The sequence below is a fragment of the Panthera onca genome, chromosome D3 (assembly GCF_046562875.1).
Source record: "Panthera onca isolate mPanOnc1 chromosome D3, mPanOnc1 haplotype 2, whole genome shotgun sequence".
NCBI classification, from domain to species: domain Eukaryota; kingdom Metazoa; phylum Chordata; class Mammalia; order Carnivora; family Felidae; genus Panthera; species Panthera onca.
In genome coordinates, this window is record NC_138350.1 from 31718025 (window position 1) to 31738203 (window position 20179).

The 20179-nt window shown below is 42.5% G+C and overlaps 1 protein-coding gene across 12 annotated transcripts in view; it reads right to left on the minus strand.

Annotated features, from left to right (window-relative positions):
- The window catches only part of PRELID3A (PRELI domain containing 3A), a 38106-nt gene that overhangs the window by 12152 nt on the left and 5775 nt on the right, over window positions 1-20179 (minus strand). For 4 of the 12 annotated variants that reach the window (XM_078435462.1, XM_078435452.1, XM_078435453.1 and 1 more), the window contains exons 2-6: window positions 15487-15655; window positions 13908-13997; window positions 12816-12886; window positions 12605-12707; window positions 11685-12105 (exon numbers count right to left, since the gene is read on the minus strand). In XM_078435462.1, coding sequence (XP_078291588.1) covers window positions 11758-12105; window positions 12605-12707; window positions 12816-12886; window positions 13908-13997; window positions 15487-15655 — 781 coding nt within the window. In that variant the 3' untranslated portion in view covers window positions 11685-11757. Of the gene's footprint in view, window positions 1-1324; window positions 9790-10873; window positions 10962-11684; window positions 12173-12604; window positions 12708-12815; window positions 12887-13907; window positions 13998-15486; window positions 15656-20179 lie in introns of those variants that run through there. The other 8 variants (XM_078435459.2, XM_078435458.2, XM_078435457.2 and 5 more) reach the window with 6 other exon arrangements.

Below are 20179 nucleotides of genomic sequence, written 5' to 3' on the forward strand. Positions count from 1 at the left end.
TGATGTTGAACATTTTTTCTTGTGCTCATTGGCCATTTGTATATCTTCTTAGGAGAAATGTCTATTCATATTATTTGCCCATTTTTAAATTGAGTTGTCTTTTTGTTGTTGAGTTGTAGAGTTTTTTATACATTCTGGATAACAGATCCTTTTTGGATATGTGATTTGCAATTTTTTCTTTCATTATGTAGCTTGTCTTTCCACTTTCTTGATAGTGTCTTTTGATGCACAAAACTTTAATTTTGATGAAGTCAAATTTATCTACTTTTTCTTTTGTTGTTCATACTTTTGTAGTCATATCTAAGAATCCATTGCCAAATCCAAGATCATGAATATATACCCTTATGTTTTCTTCTAAGAGTTGTATAGTTTTTGTTTTTTTTTTTAAGTTCGTTTATTTATTTGGGGGGGGGGGGGGTGGCAGAGAGAGAGAATCCCAAGCAGGCTCAGTGCTGTCAGCACAGAGCTGGACACAGGACTCCATCTCATGAACCATGAGATCATGACCTGAGCCAAAATCAAGAATAGGATGTTTAACCTACTGAGCCGCCCAGGCACCATAGTTTTTATTCTTATTTGTAGGTTTTTGATCCATTTTGAGTTAGTCTTCGGATATGGTGTGAAGTAATGGTCCAATTTCATTCTCTTATATGTAGATATCCAGTTATCCCAGAACCATTTGTTGAAGAGACTATTCTTTCCTCATTGAATTGTTTTGGCACCCTTGTTGAATATCAATTGGCCATAGATACATGGGTTTACTTCTAGACTCTCAATTTAATTCCACTGACCTGTTTGTCTATCTTTATGCTGGTCCCAAATTGCTTTCATTACTGTAGCTTTGTAAAAAGTTTTGAAATTGGTGGGGCACCTGGGTAGCTCAGTCAGTTAAGCGTCTGACTTAAGCTCTGGTCATGATCTCGCAGTTCATGGGCTCAAGCCCCATGTCAGGCTCTGTGCTGACAGCTCAGGGCCTGGAGCCTGCTTCAGATTCTGTGTCTCTGTCTCCCTATGCCCCTTCCCTGCTCATGCTCTCTCTCTCTCTCTCTCTCTCTCTCTCTCTCTCTCTCTCGTGCGTGCACACTCTCAAAAATAAAACAAAAAAAAAGTTTTGAAATTGGGAAGTGTGAGTCCTCCAAATTTGTTCTATTTCAATATTGTTTTGGCTATGCAGGATCCCTCGCAATTCCGTATGAATCTGAGGATGGGCTTTTCCATTTCTGAAAAAAAAAAGCTATAGAAATTTTTATATAAGAACTGTCTTGATTTTTCAGAATGTTTTGGGTAGTACCACCATCTTAACAATTATTAGTCTTCCCATCCATGAACAAGGGATGTCTTTCCATTAATTTATGGGTTTTTTTTTTCATTTCTTTCTGCAATGTTTTGTAATTTTCATGTACAGTCCTTCACCTTGTTTTATTTCCATGTATTTTATTCATTTGGATGCCACTGTAAATTCCATAGTTTCCTTAATTGTCTTATGAGGTTGCTCATTGCTATTGTAAAGAAACACAATTGATTTTTATGTGATCTTGTACCCTGTAATTTAGCTAAACACCCTTTATTAGCTTTCTGGTGGCTTAAGGTTTTCTACATATAGGATCTGCCATCTATGACTATGGATAGTTTTATTTCTTCCTTTCTAGTTTGGATGCCTAATACTTCTTTTTCTTATCTAACTGCTCTGGCTAGAACTTCTAGTACAATGTTCAACATCAGTGACAACAGTGGACATCTTTGTCGTGTTCTTGATCTTAGGGGGAGATTGCAGTCTTTCATCATTGAATAGGATGTTGGCTGCGGGTTTTTCATAAATGCCCTTTATCATGGAGAGGAAGTTCTTTTCTATTCCTATACCTAAACTATTTCTAGAATTATTATTTCTATTTCCAGAATAGTGTTTTCATCATGAAAGGGTGTTTTTTCAAATGCTTTTTCTGCATCAACTGAGATAATCATGTGGGACTTTTTCCATTAGTTCTATTAATGAGGTATATAGCATTGATTTTTGTATTTGAACCACCCTCCTGCTTCTGGGATACATCCCAGTTAGTCATGGTGTGTATCCTTTTAATATGCTGTTAGATCCAGCTTGCTAGTATTTTGTTGAAGATTTTTGCATCAGTATTTATAAAGGATATTAGTCTAGATTTATTCTCTGGGGGTCTTTACCTAACTTTGGTATCAAAGTAATATTGGGTCTCACAGAATGAGTTAGAAAGTATTCTCTCCTCTTTTTTGGAAGGGTTTGCAAAGGATTTGCATTAATTCTTTAATGTTTGGTAGAATTCACCAGTAAAACCATCTGGCCCTGGTCTTTTCTCTGTTGGCAGATTATTTTTGGTTTTGTTTTGCTTTGTTTTTTTCCTTCATTCATGAGTTTACTTATTTTTTCTTGATAAGTCTGGCTAAAGGTTTATCAGTTTTACTTATCTTTCCAAAGAACCAACTCCTGGTTTCATTGATCTGTTCTATTGTATTTTTAGTCTCTGTTTCATTTATTTCTGCTTTAATCTTTATTATTTCCTTCCTTCTACTGAATTTGGGCTTTGTTCTTTTTCTCACTCCTTTAGCTGTAAGGTTAGGTTGTTTATTTGAGCTTTTTCTTGTTTCTTGAGGTAGACCTGTATTGCTATACAATTCCTTCTTAGAACAGCTTTGCTGCATCCCTAAGATTTTGGACCACTGTGTTTTCATTTTCATTGGTCTCCATGTATTTTTTTAATTTTCTCTTTGATTTCTTGGTTGACCCATTCATTGTTTAGTAGAATGTTACTTATTCTTCATGTATTTGTGTTCTTTCAAATTTTTTGTGATTGATTTCTAGTTTCATACCATAATGGCTGGAAAAGATGCATGATATTTTTTAATGTATTGAATTTTTAAATTTATTGAGATTCATTTTGTGGCCTAACAGGTCATCTATTCTGGAGAATATTCCATGTATACTTGAAAAGAATGTGTATTCTGCTGTTTTCAGATGGAATGTTCTGAATACATCTGTTAGCTCCATCTTATCTAATGTGTCATTCAAAGCCACTCTTTCCTAGTTGATTTTCTTCTCTCTAAGTAATATATCCATTGATGTAAGTGGGGTGTCAAAGTCCCTTACTATGACTATATAACTGTCAATTTCTTCCTCTATGTCTGTTAATAGTTGCCTTATGTATTTAGGTGCTCCTATGTTGGATGTATATTTACAATTGTTATATCCTCTTGTTGGATTGTTCCCTTTATCATTATGTAATGTTCTTCTTTGTCATTACAGTCTTTCTCTTAAAGTCTATTTTATCCAATGTAAGTATTGCTACTCCAGCCTTTTCACTTCCATTTGCATGGTAAATGTTTTTCTGTCCCTTCACTTTCAATTTGCAGGTGTCTTTAAGTCTGAAGTAAGTCTTTTATCGGCAGCATATATATGGGTCTTGCTTTTTTATCCATTCACTCACACTATGTCTTGATTGGAGAGTTAGACCATTACACTTAAATTTTGCTTGTTGCCATTTTGTTTTACAGTTGTTTTTGTAGTTCTTCTCTGTTCCTTTCTTCTTTTGCTCTCTTCCCTTGTGGTTTGAAGACTTTCTTTAATGTTATGCCTTGGATTCCTTTCTCTATTTTTTTGTATATCTATTATAGGTTTTTGATTTATGTTTACCATTAGGCTCATCTATAACATCTTACACGTACAGTAGTGTATGTTATTAAGTTGATTGTTGCTTAAGTTCTAAAAGCACTAGATTTTTACTCCTCCACCCCCATTTTATGTACATGATGTCATATTTTATATCCTTTTATTTTGTGAATCTCTTGACTGATTTTTGTAGATATTCTTGATTTTACTGCTTTTGTGCTTTAAACTCCATACTGGTTTTATAAGTGTTTAATCTACTATTTTTATTATATGTTTGCACTTACCTGTGAAATTTTTTCCTTTCATAATTTTCTTACTCCTGATTATGACTTCTGTTTTTTCAGTCAAAGAATTCCCTTTAACATTTCTTGTAAGTCTGCTTTAGTGGTGAACACTTTTAACTTTTGTCTGGGAAACCCTTTATTACTAATTCTATTCTGAATGATAACCTTGTTGGGTATAGTATTTTTGGTTGTAGGGTTTTTCTTGTCAATACTTTGAATATATCATGCCACTATTCTGGCCTGAAAAGTTTCCGCTGAAAAATCAGCTGATAGCCTTCTGGGGTTTCCTGTGTATGTAACTGTTTTCTTACTGCTCTTAAAAATTCTCTATCACTATTTTTTGCTATTTTAATTATTATGTGTCTTGGTGTGGACCTCCTTGGTTTGGGTTGACTTTGTTGGGGGACTCACTGCACCTCCTGGATCTGGATGTCTGTCTCCTTCCCCAGATTAGGGAAGTTTTCAGGTATTTCTTCAAATAAATTTTCTGTTCCCCTACCTCTCTCTCCTCCTTCTGGGATCCTTTTATGAATGTTATTACAGTTATGTCATGGAGTTCCCTTAACCTATTCTCATTTTTTACTATCCTTTTTCCTTTTTACTATTCAGTTTGGTTGCTTTCCATTACCCTGTCTTCAGATCACTGACTCATTCTTCTGCCTCCTCTAATCTACCATTTCTCTCTAGTGTATTTGTTATTTCAGTTATAAGTTCTTCATCTCTGGCTGGTTCTTTTTTTTTTTCTTCATATTTTCAATCTCTTTGTTGAAGGTCTCACTGAGATCCTCTACTCTTTTTCTCAAGTCCAGTGGGTATCTTTATGACCATTACTTTGAATTCTCTATCAGGAATATTGCTTTGCTCCATTTCATTTAGCTCTTGTGCTGTGATTTTGTCCTGTTCTTGCATTTGGGACATACTCCTGTCTTCTCATTTTGTCTAACTCTCTGTGTTTGTTTCTATGGGTTAGGAAAGTCTGCCACGTCTCCTGATCTTGAAAGTAGTGGCCTTATGAAGAAGAGGTCCCACAGTGCCCTGCAGTATAATGCTTCCTGTTCACCAGAACCAGGCAGTTCAGGGAAGTCTCCTATGTGGGCCACGTGTGTCCTACTGTTATGCCTGGGATGCATTTGTCTTCAGATCAGTCATCCGTAATGACTCTCTTTGTCTGCTGGGGGCTCACTGGGCAGGGTTTGATCCCTGCATTGTTAGAATATACCAGTCTGGAGCCAATGCAGGCTTCTTCTTGGGCAGTGTCAGCAGTCAGACCAGACGCCTACCTTTATCCCATCTACCTAGGTTGCAGTTACACCAAACTTCAGGGCTTCCTTCCTATGCTGCCCCCTAAGAAGCTTTGGTTGGAAGGTTTTTAATTACTGATTCAATGTCTTTGTCATAGGTCTATTGAGATTCTATTTCTCCTTAAATTAGTTCTGGGAATTTGTGTGTTTTTAGTAGTTTCTCCATCACATATAGATGATCTAATTTGTTGGTATACAACTGTTCACAGTATTCTCTTATATCCTTTTATTTCTGTAAGATGTGTAGTAATGCCTCACTTTCTTTTCTGATATTTTTATTCTGAATCCTTTTTATTCTTGGTCAGTCTAACTAAAGTCTTGTCAACTTTGTTGATCTTTTCAACTAAACAACTTTTGATTTCAATGATTCTATTTTTCTATTCTCTAGTTTAGTTTTCTATTCTGAGTTTAGTTTGTCCTTCATTTTCTAGTTCCTTCAAGTCACGTTAATGATTTGAGATCTTTCAAACATAGGTGTTTGCAGCTATGAATTTCCCTTTGATCACTGCTCTCATAGCATATGTTGTATTTTCATTTCCATTCATCTCAAAATGTTATAATTTCATTTGTAATTTATTATTTGATTCGCTAGTTGTTAGCATATACTTTAAAAATTCAACGTATTTCTGAATTTTCCATTTACCTTATACTGTTGATTTCTTTTTTTTTTTTTTAATGTTTATTTTTGTGAGAGAGAGAGAAAGAGAGAGAGAGGGAGGGAGGGAGGAACAGAGAGAGAGAAAGACACAGAATCCAAAGCAGGCTCCAGGCTCTGAGCTGTCAGCACAGAGGCTGATGCGGGGCTCAAACTCACAAACCATGAGATCATGACCTGAGCCTAAGTCGGATGCTTAACCAACTGAGCCACCCGGGTGCCCCTATTGTTGATTTCTAATTTCACTTCATGGGGGTCACAAAAGATATTTTGTGATTTCAGTCTTCTTAAATTTATTGAGACTTGGTGTTTGGCCTAACACATGGTTTATCCTGGAGAATAATCCATGTGTTCTTGAGAAAAATGTATACTCTGCTGTTGAGTGAAGTGTGCTATGGATATGTTAGGTCAAGTTGGTTTATAGTGTTATTCTAGTCCTCCGTTTCCTTATTGATCTTCTGTCTAGGTGTCTTGCCCATTATTAAAAGTGGGTTATTGAAGTGTCCAGCTATAATTGTAGAACTATTTCTCCTTTTAGTTCAGCTAATGTTTCCTTCATATATTTGGGGGCTCTGTAGCTTGGTGTGTAAATGGCTATAATGTTTATCTTCTTGATGAATTGACCCTCTCATTGATATATAATGTCCTTATTTGTCTCTTATAACATTTTTTTGACCAAAAGTAGATTGTGTCTGATATGAGCATGGCCACTCCAGCTCTCTTGGTTCTTATTTACATGGAATATCTTGTTCCATCTTTCACATTGAACCCATTTGTGTCTTTGGATCTGAAGTGAGTCTCTTGTAGACGGCATTTATAGTAGGATCATGTTTTTTCATCTATTCTGCCAATCTCTGTCCTTTAACTGGTGAATTTAATCTATTTACTTTTAAAGTAGTTACTGTTAAAGAAGCACTAACTTTTTACAGTTAGTTGTTATGTGGTTTTTTTTTTTTTTTTTACACTGTTAGTTGTTTTCTATTGAGTTCCAAAACTTTCTGTTCCTGAATTATTTCCATCTTCATCTGTTGTGTTGGGTTTTTTTTTTTTTTTCTAGTGTACCATTTTCATTCCCCTTTTATCTTCTGGATATTTTTTAGTTATTTTCTTATTAGTTACCCTGGTGATTATAATTAACATCTTAAACTCAGAAAAATATAATTTGAATCAATACCAATTTAGCTCTAATAATGTATTAGTTAGGGTTTCCAGAGAACCAGAACCAATAGAATGTGTAAATATAGACAGAGATTTATTTTAAGCAATTAGCGGTCATAATTATGGAGGCTGGCAAGTCCAAAATCTGCAGGGTAGATTAATCAGGATTCATTAAATGCTCCCCTGGTTGAAGTATTCTATTAGAATCCACAGTTCTACAAACACTGATTCTGTTATTTTTTGCCAGCTTATTGGTTGTTTCAGTGGAGGGACAGATTCTTGGAGCACCCACCTCTACCATTTTCCATGATGTTACTATTTATATACTTTTTAGTTTTAATTTTGAAATTATTATAGATTCACAGGAAGCTGCAAGGATAATACAGGAATGTCCCATGTACCCTTGACCCTCTTCCCCCTAATAATATCATGCATAATTACAATATCAAAACCAGGAATTTAACATGCACAGTGCAGCACAATGAATTTTAAAAGATCACTTCAAATGGGGCACCTGGGTGGCTTAGTCAGTTAAGCGTCCGACTTTGGCTCAGGTCATGATCTCACAGTTCGTGAGTTCGAGCCCTGCATCGGGCTCTGTGTTGACAGTTCAGATTCAGAGCCTCCTTCAGATCCTGTGTCTCCCTCTCTCTCTGCCCCTCTCCCACTCGTGCTCTCTCTCTCTCTCTCTCAAAAATAAAATAAACATAATAATAATAACATTAAAAGATCACTTCAAATAAGGCTTAACCTCATGAAATTTCAGAACATCAAGGATAAAAAGACCCTAAAAGCTTCCAGGGAGAGAAATAATTCATATACAGAAGTTGATAATCTGAGTGGAAAAAAATAGAAAAATGCCTTCAAAATTCTGAGTGAAAATATTTTTTTAAAGAACTGTATGTCAAGCTATGCTGTGAACAAAGTATGAGAACAGAAAAGACATTTTCAGATGTACCAAGTCTCAGAAACCACAAAGAGATGTCCTTCCCCATCCTGTAACAGTAAAGAGAAAGAGGAAGGCAGGGAAGCAGGGAAACAAGGGCTCCAGGAGAGAAGGCCAAGGAAATGCCCAGGAATGCCCAGAAAAGGGGATGACAGTCACGTGGCTGTTTGGTCAGAGAGCGAGGCCTGGCTTCCAGAATGGATGGCACCATGGAAACTGGGAATGGGTGTGCTGCCCAAAAAGACTGACCTGTGGAAAACGACGTTATGACGTACTGCTAACAGTGGGTAAGAGTATGGAAGGACTTAGCCAGAGACTTTTAAAAAATAAAATTAAACAGATGAAAATAATTATTATCCCCTAGGCGGGGGGAAATTGCATAAGAAGGAAAATGCAATTATGGCTTAGTAATAAACAACAGTTAGGCATTTGTATTTTCAAAATTATGGAAACTCTGTGCTTTCAACCATAAACGATATAGCTATTTTGGGGGAAAGGGAGAGAGAAGGAAGATATAAGAGAGAGAAAATAATAATCTACCAAAGAGGTAAATAATTCCTAGATAGCGTCTAAATTTGGCAAATCAAGAAATAACAGGGTATGTTTATTTATTTAGAAATCTAGCAGCAAAAGCTAAAAGCTGCCAAAAGAGTTGAGCGTTCCCTCAGCAGGACAGAAAAATGCTTTGCCGAAGGGGTGAGGGGGGTTTGTTTTTACCGTAAATCTTTTAATTCTGTGTTGCCATAAGCTTTATGCATAAAACACTCTGATACAAATATAAATGAATGTCATTTCCTTTTGGATTAGAAGTACTGTTAGCAAACAAAAAACACGACCTAAAAAACAGAAGAACACAGTGCTACTCACTGTTTACGGAGGAGGCCTTCTCTCAAGTTTTTAGAATTTGAAGCATACTGAAAGATTTTACATTCGACTTTTGAAAACAGGAAAGTTAAAATTCCCACCTGGAAGTACCCTAATGCTAACAGGACAGGACAGCTTACGCTCATAAGCACTTTTACTACTTCGTCACAGCCACTCTGTGTGAGCATCCCCACAGACAGGTCTGAACAATGACAAGTAACACAGGCCTTCAGCCCCTGGGGCCTCTGGTCCCAGAGCGCAGGACAAGCCAGCTGCAGCATGGGACACAGTGCTTGGCTCCCCTGACCAATTCCAACCGTGAGACAGGAGAACGCACGGTACTGTCCCCACACATGCAGCTGTGGGGATGGACGCCCCTACTCCAGCGTGGGCAGATCTGCACTGATGGTGAGAAGGACGCACCACAGCAGCATCTGAAGTGACAGACAGCGCCCAGATATGTGTGAAGAGGCTGGCAGTGCAGACAGGTGATCAAGGGGCACCCGTGGGATATGGGGAGTCACCAGGAAAAGAGTGGTTTAGTAAGATCCCAAGAGTCAGCAGAAAATTGCCGGGAGCTGCTACCTAGGGGAGAACAGACAAGGCACAAGAGCAGTCTGACAACACTGGCCCAGGGGCGGTGGGGCCGTGGGCAGCGGCAGGGTGACAGCTTTGCAGCCCTTGCCCTTCTCCTGCTATAGGGGTCTTCTCTTCTGTGGGTCTCATTCTGCAACAGACAGGCCTCCTGTCTTGAGATGTCGCAGCCGAAGAGCCCGGTGGAGGCTGTGACCAGGCAAGTGGCAGATTCCAGAAGTTTCCACACCTCTCCCAGACTGGGCGAACCATATTCAAGGCTCGCTTAGTTCTTCCTTTTTTCTTCCTTGCCTTCTTCCTTCCTTTTTTTTCTTTTGTTCTTTCTTTCTTCTTTGATTTTTTGGGTGAGACATCTGATCAAAGATTGAGGCAATTTAGCTCTAGTTTATGAGGAAACAGAATGTGACAGAGTCCACAACTCAGAGTGACACATCACACACACCACACTGCCCACACACACTATGCTCACCAGGCGGGCAGGCTCTCTATGCGTGGCCACCTTAGTGGTGCGTCCATGGAAGAAGAGAGACCCAGCGGCAGATCACAACCTTGGGTTCAAGGTGAAGGGCTCTGGCAAACTTAGGCTCCAGTAGGAAGCTTTTAAAGGAGGCTGAACCACACAATCCCCTTTTGCTGACACACACATGCTGCAGACACACAGACAGACCAACCGTGGGAAGCGGGGCCCAGAGCAGCACAGTATGGAAAGTCAGTAGGGTGAGGGGTTTCAAGGCAGGAGTATAAGGATTCCCTAAACAGAGGGAAGCAGGAAACCCTGACTTTCCTACGAAGTATGAAGATGACTGCCGACCAATTAAGTATCAAATCCCTTCCTGATGGTCCAGTCACTGGTGGCCTAGGAAATCAAGGAATGTTTGTGAAGCTCAAGAAGATGCTAGAAATGGCTTCTGCCACTAAAAGAAAAAAGCCAGCGGCAGTCACGTGGCTGGGTGCTGGCTGGCAGCAGGCGAGGAGCAGGATTCCCCCCTGAGCCCTCAGCGCTGACACAAAGGCACACAGCATTCTTTATAAGAACATGTACAAATATTCAGACCCTGCCCAAAATGAAAAAATTCTCCCGTTTGATCGGCCTTTGACACCGTCTGGAACTACTAGTGAAAGCCTCCTTCTGATAATGCGCTAATGACAGGAAATGTTTAGGCAAGCAGGTCCTGAGAATGGCTTGGGAAAATCTGAACAGCCTCTATCTGAGACCAGATAACAAATGATCAAGTCTTCCTGGGAAATAAATCCTGCCATGAAACAAGATAATTTAGGAAGAGGATGAACTAATGACTGCTTCCGTTACAGAAGACACTAAGGAGCGCCGGGCTGGAGACACATGCAGCTGCACCTGTAAACACCCCCCACTGCACACCATGCACACGGTTAGCAAGATGCTAGGTTCTCTACCGGGTTAAAGAATACCATAGTTACCACTGTTCATCACAAGGTGCAGGTGCAGACCCCGTTAGCTCACAGCGTGCTCAGAATTTTCAATTATCCACTCAATAGCAGCCCACCCCTGGAGCAACAAAGAAAGAGTTCAACACGGTGTAAGAAATCCTGCTTCTCGAACTGCAGACGGCCAGCCACAACCTGGATTTTAAATGGCACAAGGAAAGCGCTGCGGCTTTAAAGGAGACACAGTAACCATTTGTGAATAACCTTTCACCGTAAGCAGACAGTTTTTCAAGCTCAGCAATAAGGTGGTAGGTGTTCTGCCTGAAATTCTCGCACAGGCTCAGGCTGCACCAACAGGGGCACCTACCATCTACGCTATCACCTCCTGAGTGCAGGACGAGGGGGCAGCCTCACCGCCTTCTCAATGACTCATCCCACCCAAATCCCAGGACGACCTGCTCCCCTTCTCCTGTCTCCTGTCCCGGCATCTTCCTAGCTGCTGGGATGCGCTGAAGTGGTAACACAGCTGGAGCGGGGGTGGGGGGGGGGAGTGATTCAACACAGCAGTCCCTAACGTAAAGTGACATAAAATCATTTGGCCTCACTGAGTTTCCCCTGACTTTTCTCATAAGAGGTCTCAGGTGGCTTTGGACTCACCAAGTAGTCCCTTCCTCCTATAATTTATTTTCTTCAGCAAACATTTAGGGCGCCTGCCCTAGGCCAGACACTGGCCACACAAAGGTAAGTAAGGTTCTGTCTCCTCCCAAGAGGGCTTGCAGTGAGGACACGAGGCATGCGGCTCTGGGCACTGCATACCCCCTTCCCCGCCCTCCCCTGAACTGAGCTGAGCTAATGCCAACATTTCTCAAATCGGGATTTTTCTTAAAAACAGGGAAGACTTGCTCTTCTATCAGTGCCTAGGCTAAATGCGAGCCAGAAGTGAGTGGCTTTCCAGTTAAATTATGCCAAGCACGGTAGGCATCCCACAGATCCCCAAAATGAAGAATTGCTTCTGACCAAAACAAACCAGGAGAGAGCAGGGGAAGGGAGGACAGCCAGGAAGACGTCAGCCAGTGAGGTAAGCTAAATAGCAAAGGCCCTGCTCTGGCGAGTGACATTACCTTGAATTCGAGTGACATTACCTTGAACTCGTATAACGGCTTCCACACATCCAAGCTCTTTCCATCAGCTGTGCTGGAGAGGAGGGGCAACCTGGACTCCGTGAGCAGTGTCCGCCTCACTAAGGCAGCCCTCCAGCTAGGGACCTGGGGAGGACGGCCTCCTGCGATCCAACCTTTCTCCTGCCACCTCCACAAAGCTTATTCCCAAATCCTGCCAGGGGGGAGGCGCAAAGACGGCAGCTGACTCCAGGGAACTTCGCAGAGGAGAGGTTCAGCCAAAGCCGCTAGGTGCCTATTCAGTAGGCTGTACTACGACAATTCCCGAATAACCTGCCTGAAGATGTTAATGTGTGGGGTTTGTTCTGTTCACTGAGCCTGTGCTATTTTGGCTCTTGGAAGCGGTGGTTGCTTCCGCTGAGTTTACGTTCCAGATTCACCGGGCACTTCCCCTCAGGCCTGGGCCAGCCCTCCCTGCGGCCAGGTTTGAATGTCACAGTGGAAAATGCTGTGACATCCATCATGAGCTCAGCTAGTAATGGAGGGCCGCAGCACTCAGTAGGATTTCCGGACCTATATCTTTCACCCCCTAAACCTGGCACTTAACACCTGGGGTGCACACAGGGCCCGGGACTGAGATCCATACCTTCTTTGCATTGGATGATATTGTGTTGGCCATCAGACTTTCCAGGTAGCTGCCGAGGCTGATCCCCTTCACGGTGATGATGGCTTCTTGTGTGAGCACAGTCCTACAGAAAAGCAGGAAGTAAAGGGGCTGGGCAGCCTGAGGAAGGGGAGGCTCCAGCCCACCCTGACCTTGGAATTCAACGTGTCAATCCCAGGACACGATGGCTTACATTTCAGGGTCCTCTGGATGGGGTGTGTATACCAGCCTCTCGTTCACTGACACCAAGTTTGTGAGTGTGATCTTGAAGCAAACAAAAAACGGTTTTAGGTTTTATTTCTCTTGCATTGCTTCCCAAACCACCTGCTCATACTCTTCCATCCTCAAATCACCACTTACTGAAGCCAGAACAGAAGAAACACGAAGTCCCAGGGAAACCCAGCCCTGGCCGCTCCTTCTGGCAGCCTTTGCATGTCCTCCACACCCAAACCTAAGTCTGGCCTGGCCTCAAGGCACTTTCAAACTGCCAACCCATCAACAGTCCTACAAAAGCATTCAGGGTTACCATCCAGGTAAATGAGCACAAAGTTGCTGATAAGCTTTTGTACAGAATACGATTTTATAAAATAAACCGTGTTTCTAGCTTCTGCATTTTCCCCAAATTTTTGAATGTGCAGTAGGCCAATATAAATTTTTCTGAGAGGAGTGAAGGGGAAAAGGTGCTTGTAAAATTAGTGCCGAAGGGGCGCCTGGATGGCTCAGTCAGTTAAGCATCCAACTTTGGGTCAGGTCATGATCTCGTAGTCTGTGGGTTCAAGCCCTGTATCAGGCTCTGTGCTGATAGCTCAGAGCCTGGAGCCTGCTTTGGATTCTGTGCCTTCCCCTCTCTCTGCCCCTCCCCCACTCATGCTCTATCTCTCTCTCAAAAAGAAATAAACAAAACAAAAAAGAAATAAAAAACTTAGTGCTAAAAATCATGTGTGCTGTTGGAAGTCAGGATAGTGGTTATCTTGGGGGTTGGGTGGGGGTGCCCCCCAGAAAGAAGCATAAAGGGGGATCCTGGGGTCTGGTCACATTCTGTTCCTGATCTGCCTGGTTACAAAGGTGTGTTCACTTTGTGACAATTCATTACAGACATTTTTCTATGCGCTTATTATACCGAAATAAAAAGATAAATAAAATACTGCTAAATAAAATTAGCCTTTCTATTAAAAATAAAAGATCACTTAGACCAAAGGTGGGCTGGAAATAAAATTAAATGAAGATATTACCCACCATCACCAGGAAATACCAAGCACCTTTCTCATCTTAGGCCATTGCTTACATTGGTGGAACAAAGTTCCATTTTCTTTTCTACTGGATCCACAACGGAATGTTCTTTGATGTATGTCAAAGTCCTACTGGTTCCCAAAATCTAAAAAACAAAGCAAAACTAGCATAGTAATGTGTCAAAAATTTCATTTTGTAGCATCAACCACAAAATGCCATCTCATTTACTAATTAATTCCTTTATCTATTCAACAAACGACCCAAGGGGGTACGCAGCCACGGACGGCCCTGCCCAGCTCCTTCGGTGGGTCTCTGTACCAGCAGTGGAGGCAGACATTGAACAAATGAATGGATTCAGATAGAGTTGAGCGTATGACAGTAATAAATGCCCTGACGAAGAAAAGAACAGTGAGAGGCGGGGAGCATGGGGAAGGCCCCTCTGCCAGGTGGCAAAGCCAGGGAAGGAGGGCACCACGCAGAGTTCTGGGTTTAGCAGGTCAGCTGCAGTCACCTCCCAGGGCCAGACCTGTGCGCTGAGCTCCTGGCACAGTGACAGGCCAACATGGCAGGAGAGGGAGAATGTGGGCCCACTGGCGTGCTGGGTCCACGGCAGGGCTTAGACTCTGTGCTGAGAGGAGGACGGGGGTCCATATGGGCAGGAGAAAGCCATGCTCAGATTTACATTGTCCATGACCTCCCTGATGGCTCTGTGGAAGAGACCTGTCAGGACCGAATGTGTCCCCAAAGTTCCTATGTTGACGCCCTGACCCCCAACACCTCAGAATGTGACTGTATTTGGAAACAGGGTCTTTTGAAAGGTAATTAATTAAGTTTAAAAGGGGGTCATCAGGGTGGGCCCTAACCCAGCCTGAGCAGTATCCTTATAAGGAGAGATAAGAACACACAGAGGGAGACGCCAGAGCTGCGTGAGGGCAAGGGACCACCACCTGCAGAGGAAGCAGGGCAGCTGTCTGCCAGCCAAGGACAGAGGCTGGGACAGACCCTGCCCTCACGGTCCTCAGGGGAACCAAGCCTGCCCCTGCCTTGATCTCGGACCTCCAGCTTCCAGAGCTGTAAGGAAACAACCGTCTGTCGGAGCCCCCAGTCTGCGTATCCAGTTAGGACACAGGACCGTGGAGTGACGCAGGAGTCTATGGGGGTAGGGCCAGGGCTGAGGGTGGGGGAGCCACGCCACACGTCAGGAGACCTCAGGACCCACAGAGATAGAAAATTAAATGAAGTTTACAGAGAAACAAACCACCTCTCGGGTTTCTCTGAAGTCCTGAGCGGGTGTTCTCAGGGAAGGCTGTCACCTTCTGCAGATGGGCACCAGCCGGGCACGTGCAGATGCAGCAGAAACAACGAGGGTGCAACTTGGGTGATTGTGGGTATGGCCCGGACAGGGCGATGCGAGCACAGGGAGCCGACGGGGGTGAAGCCCGAGCAGGGCTGTGGGCGCAGCAGGGGCGATGCGGGTGCGGTGGGGAGGACGCAGGTATAGCCTGGGGGTAGCCTGGGCATGCGGGTGAGCGGGCCAACGTGGGCGCAGCCGGGCGACGCCGGTGTGGCCGGCATGTGCGGGTTGGTGTGGCGGGGCGGTACGGGCGCGGCGGGGTACGCAGTCGCAGCCTCACCGCTTTCACGAAGCCGGGCAGCCCCCACTCGGTGCTGAGGAGCCGGTGGCTGTGAAGCCGGCCCCGGCCATCCACACTGCGCTCCAGCACGTCAACTCCCACGACACAGGGGTTCATCGGATTCGGGTACTTCCTCATGGCAGCTTTGATGACGGTGTCCCATGGGTGGCTGGTGGGAAAAATACAACCACCCAGCATAAGCAAGCAATCCCTACATTTGTAAAGTGTGCCACAGAGGCACGGGGGGGGGGGGGGGGGGGGCAGAGCTGCTGTGGCCCGCAGAGTGAAATGAAAATCAGTGTTAATGTTCTCATTAAAAGCTTTTTTCCTTTTGGCTTTAATTAAAGGTATATGCAAACAAATCTGTCTGAGGCATCCGGCCCCACACCCAAATCCTGGATCTTGTGATCCTTCTGGGCTGACCAGGGGCAACCGGAAGGCTTTGCCTGGGAGGACTCGCAGGACACTGGGGACACAGAGGTCTCAGGCTGCTGGCAGCCGTGTTCAGTGCGTCTGCATTCTTGGCCCAGGTGCTGCCCTCACAGGCCACCCCGACATTGGGGCCTTGGCCGAACGAACCACTTCCCACCCCCACTCCGCACCTTCCCGTCCTCCACTTCCTCCACCGCTCGGCCCCTGAACAACACTGGTTTCAACTGCGTGGGTCCCCTTACATGTGGATTTTTTTCGATAAATACAGAAAAGTACTATAAATGTGTTTTCTCTTCCTTATGATTTTCTTCATACCATTTTTTCTCTCGCTTATTGCAAGAATACAGTATATAATACATAAAATACGTGTTAAGCAACTCTTCATGTTGTCAGTAAGGCTTCCAGTCCATAGTAGGCAGTAAGTTAATTTCTGGGGGAAGCAAAAGTTGTACATAATTTTTAATCTACAGGTTCAGTACCACCCCTATTAAAATGACAATAACATTTTTCACAGAACTAGAACAAATAATACTAAAATTTGTATGGAACCCCAAAAGACCCTGAATAGCCAAAGCAGTCTTCAGAAAGAAGAACAAAGCTGGAGTTGTCACAATCCCAGATTTCAAGGTAAGCTACAAAGCTGTAGTAATCAAAACAGTATGGTACTGGCACAAAAATAGACACACAGATCAAAAGAACAGAACAGAGCGCCAGAAATAGACCAACACTTACATGGCCAATTAATCTACCTAAAAGGTGACAAGAATATACAATCGGGAAAAGACAGTCTCTTCAGTAAATGATGCTAGGAAAATTGAACAGCTACATTCAAAAGAATGAAACTGGAAGGACACCTGGGTGGTTCAGTCGGTTAAACTTCTGACTCTTAATTTCGGCTCAGGTCATGATCTCATGGTTCCTGAGATTAAGCCCTGCGTCAGGCTCTGTGCTAACAGTGCGGAGCCTGCTTGGGATTCTCTCTCTCCTCTCTCTCTGCCCCTCCCCCTGCTCGTGCATGTGCTGCTCTCTGTCTCTCAAAATAAATAAATAAACTTAAAAAAAAATGAAACTGGACCACTTTCTTACACCATATACAAAAATAAATTCAAAGTGGATTAAAGTCCTAAATGTGGGACGTAAAACTATAAAACTCCTAGAGAAAAACATAGGTAGTAAGTTCTTTGACAATAATTTCCTAGCTATGTTTCCTAAGGCAGAGAAACAAAAGCAAAGATAAATTTATTGGGACTACACCTCCCCCCAAATAAATTTTTTTTGCACAGTGCAGGAAACCATCAACTGAACAAAAAGTCAACCCAGTGAAAGAGAGAAGATATTTGCAAATGGTATATCTGATAAGGGGTTAAAATCCAAAATATATAAAGAATTTATTCAACTCAATACAAAAAAAACCCAAATGATCTAATTGAAAATGGGCAGAGGACCTGAGTAGACATTTTTCCAAATAAGACATATAGTTGGCCAACATACACACAAAAAGATGCTCCAGATCACTAATCATCAGGAAAATGAAAATCAAAACCACAAGGAGCTATCACCTTATGTCTATAAAAATGGCTAAAATAAAAAAGACAAGAAGCTGGTGAGAATATGGAGAGAAAAATAGAACCCTCATGGTAGGAATGCAAATTGGCAGGCCATTGTGGAAAACAGTGTGAAGTTCTTCAAAAAATTAAAACTAGGATTACCATACAATCCAGTCATTCCACTACTGAGTATTTACCCAAAGAAAATGAAAATACTAATTCAAGAAGATATTTGCATCCCTATGTTTATTGTAGCATAATTTATAATAGCCAAGATATGGAAACAACCCAAGTGTCTACTGATCAAATGAATGCATAAAGAAGATGTGGTATACATGTACAATGGAATATTACTTAGCCATGAAAAAGGAGCCATCATGGATCTAGATGGTATTATGCTAAATGAAGGAAGTCAGACAAAGAAAAATATCATAGAATTTCACTTATACGTGGAATCTAAAAGACAAAACAAAGGAATAAATAATGCAGAAACAGATGCATAAATATAGAGACCAAACTGGTGGTTGTCAGAGGGGAGGGGGCTATGGGGGATGGGCAGCATGGGTGAAGGGGACTAAGAGATACAGGCTTCCAGTTGCAGAATGAATTAAGTCATGGGGATAAAAGGTACAGCACAGGGGGACCTGGGTGGGTCAGTCAGTTAAACGTCCAACTCTTGATCTCAGTTCAGGTCATGATTTCATGGTTTGTGAGTTCAAGTCCTACATTGAACTCTGCATTGACAGCATAGAGCCTACTTGGGATTTTGTCTCTCCTTCTTTCTGCCCCTCACCTGCTTGTGTCCTCTCTCTCAAAATAAATCAGTAAACTTGAAAGAAAGAAGAGAAGAGAAAAGAAAGGAAGAAAGGTACAGCATAGGGAATGTAGTCAATGGTACTGTAATAGCATTCGGTAGCTACATCTGTAGTGAACCTAGCAGGACATATAAAGATGTTGAATCACTATGTGGTACACCTGACACTAACATAATATTGTGTGTTAACTATACTTCAATTAAGAAAAAAAAAAAAAAGATATTTAGGAAGTAGTAGTACTTTGTAACAAATTGTGAGAGAAAGAAAAGTGACCATACATTCCAGTTTGCCCAGGACAGTTCCAGTTTTTGCCTTTTGTCTTACAGCACATACTAAGAGTGTCCCCTTTTACTTTCAAAGACATCCTAATTTGGATGATAAATTATGTGTTAATCCTGGAAATAAGGAAAGAGGAGGATTCGAGAATGAGCCCCAAGTTTTGGGCTCGAACAATTGTGTGGATAGTTGGGCCATTTACTGAAAGAGTTGTTGTTGTTTTTTTTAAGTTATACACAATTTCCAGCCATGCAGGGGGTCAGCACCCCCTAAGCACCCGCATTATTCAAGGGTCAACTGTACTTTATTCCAACTTCTAAGTGGGATGTGATGTGAGGTGGCCAACCTATTTTTTCTGATTATAAAAAATAAGTGTCCAAAATACTGAAAAATAAAGAAAACTATGAAAATAAAACCATCCACAATTCCACTACCCAAAGATGACCACAGCGTGTGCAGGAGTCCCCGAGGGCGTCCTTCTCCTACAGGATGCTACCTCTCCTTCTCTTGCCCTGAGCCTTTGAGGTGGGGGGTGGCTATCTTTGTCCTTATTTTGTTTCCTGCTGTCAGGTCGCAAGCCACGTCCACAGCTGCCCCACTGCTGGGACAATGCTTGTTCAGTGCTAGTTGAGGCTCGAAACTCCTATGGTGGTCCACAGGATGTCAGGCACCACCTTCAAGTATTCAGAGTGGACCCTTCCCCTGAGCGCTTATTCCCCTAATTCTTCCTTCCTCCAGTGTGTGTGCCCCCAGAGGGCATCCGAGCCCCCTGCCCCCGAGCCCCCCTGGGTATGTCAACAACACCATCGTTCTTCAGACACACTCAGACAAGTTTAAACAGCACGTGTAGACACAGCCCAGACTCAAAACTAAGACACACACACACACACACACACACACACGCACGCACGCACCTTAAAAAGATTAAACTGGCATCAGGCTCAAACCATAGTCAGATTTATCATATCATCTGCTTTTTATATTTAACTAATGATGAACATCTTCCTAGATCATGAACCTATTTTCAGAAATGCGATTATAAACAGCTGCACAATAGGTTACCCTGCAGACATTTATATTCAACCAGTTCCCTATGGTGGGTTATTTTTTTTTAAGTTTATTTATTTATTTTGAGAGAGAGAGACAGAGAGAGCCAGCAGGGGAGGGGGAGAGAGAGAGGGAGAGAATCCCAAGCAGGCTCCACACCGTCAGCACAGAGCCCAACATGGAACTCGAACTCACAAACCGCGAGTTCATGACCTGAGCCAAAACCAAGAGTCAGACGCTCAACCAATGGAGCCACCCAGGTGCCCCCTGTGGTGGGTTATTTAGTTTACTCGGCAAAATACAGATAGTAGTGAGCGCTGGTTACACTCATCTTTCATTCATCTAATTCTTCCTTAAGATAAATTCCTGGAAATGGATTTACTAAACAAAGTATCAAATATTATGACAAAATTGAATGTTTTTGGTCCATATTTGACATCCTTTTAAAATATCAGTTACTGACCATTAATTTACTTTATCCCCATAAAAGTCTGTCCCAGCTCTGAAAGTTTGCAGCAGGGCCCAGACTAGAACTGGGTCTTCCAGCCCCCTACCCTATGTTCTTTCCATTGAGTT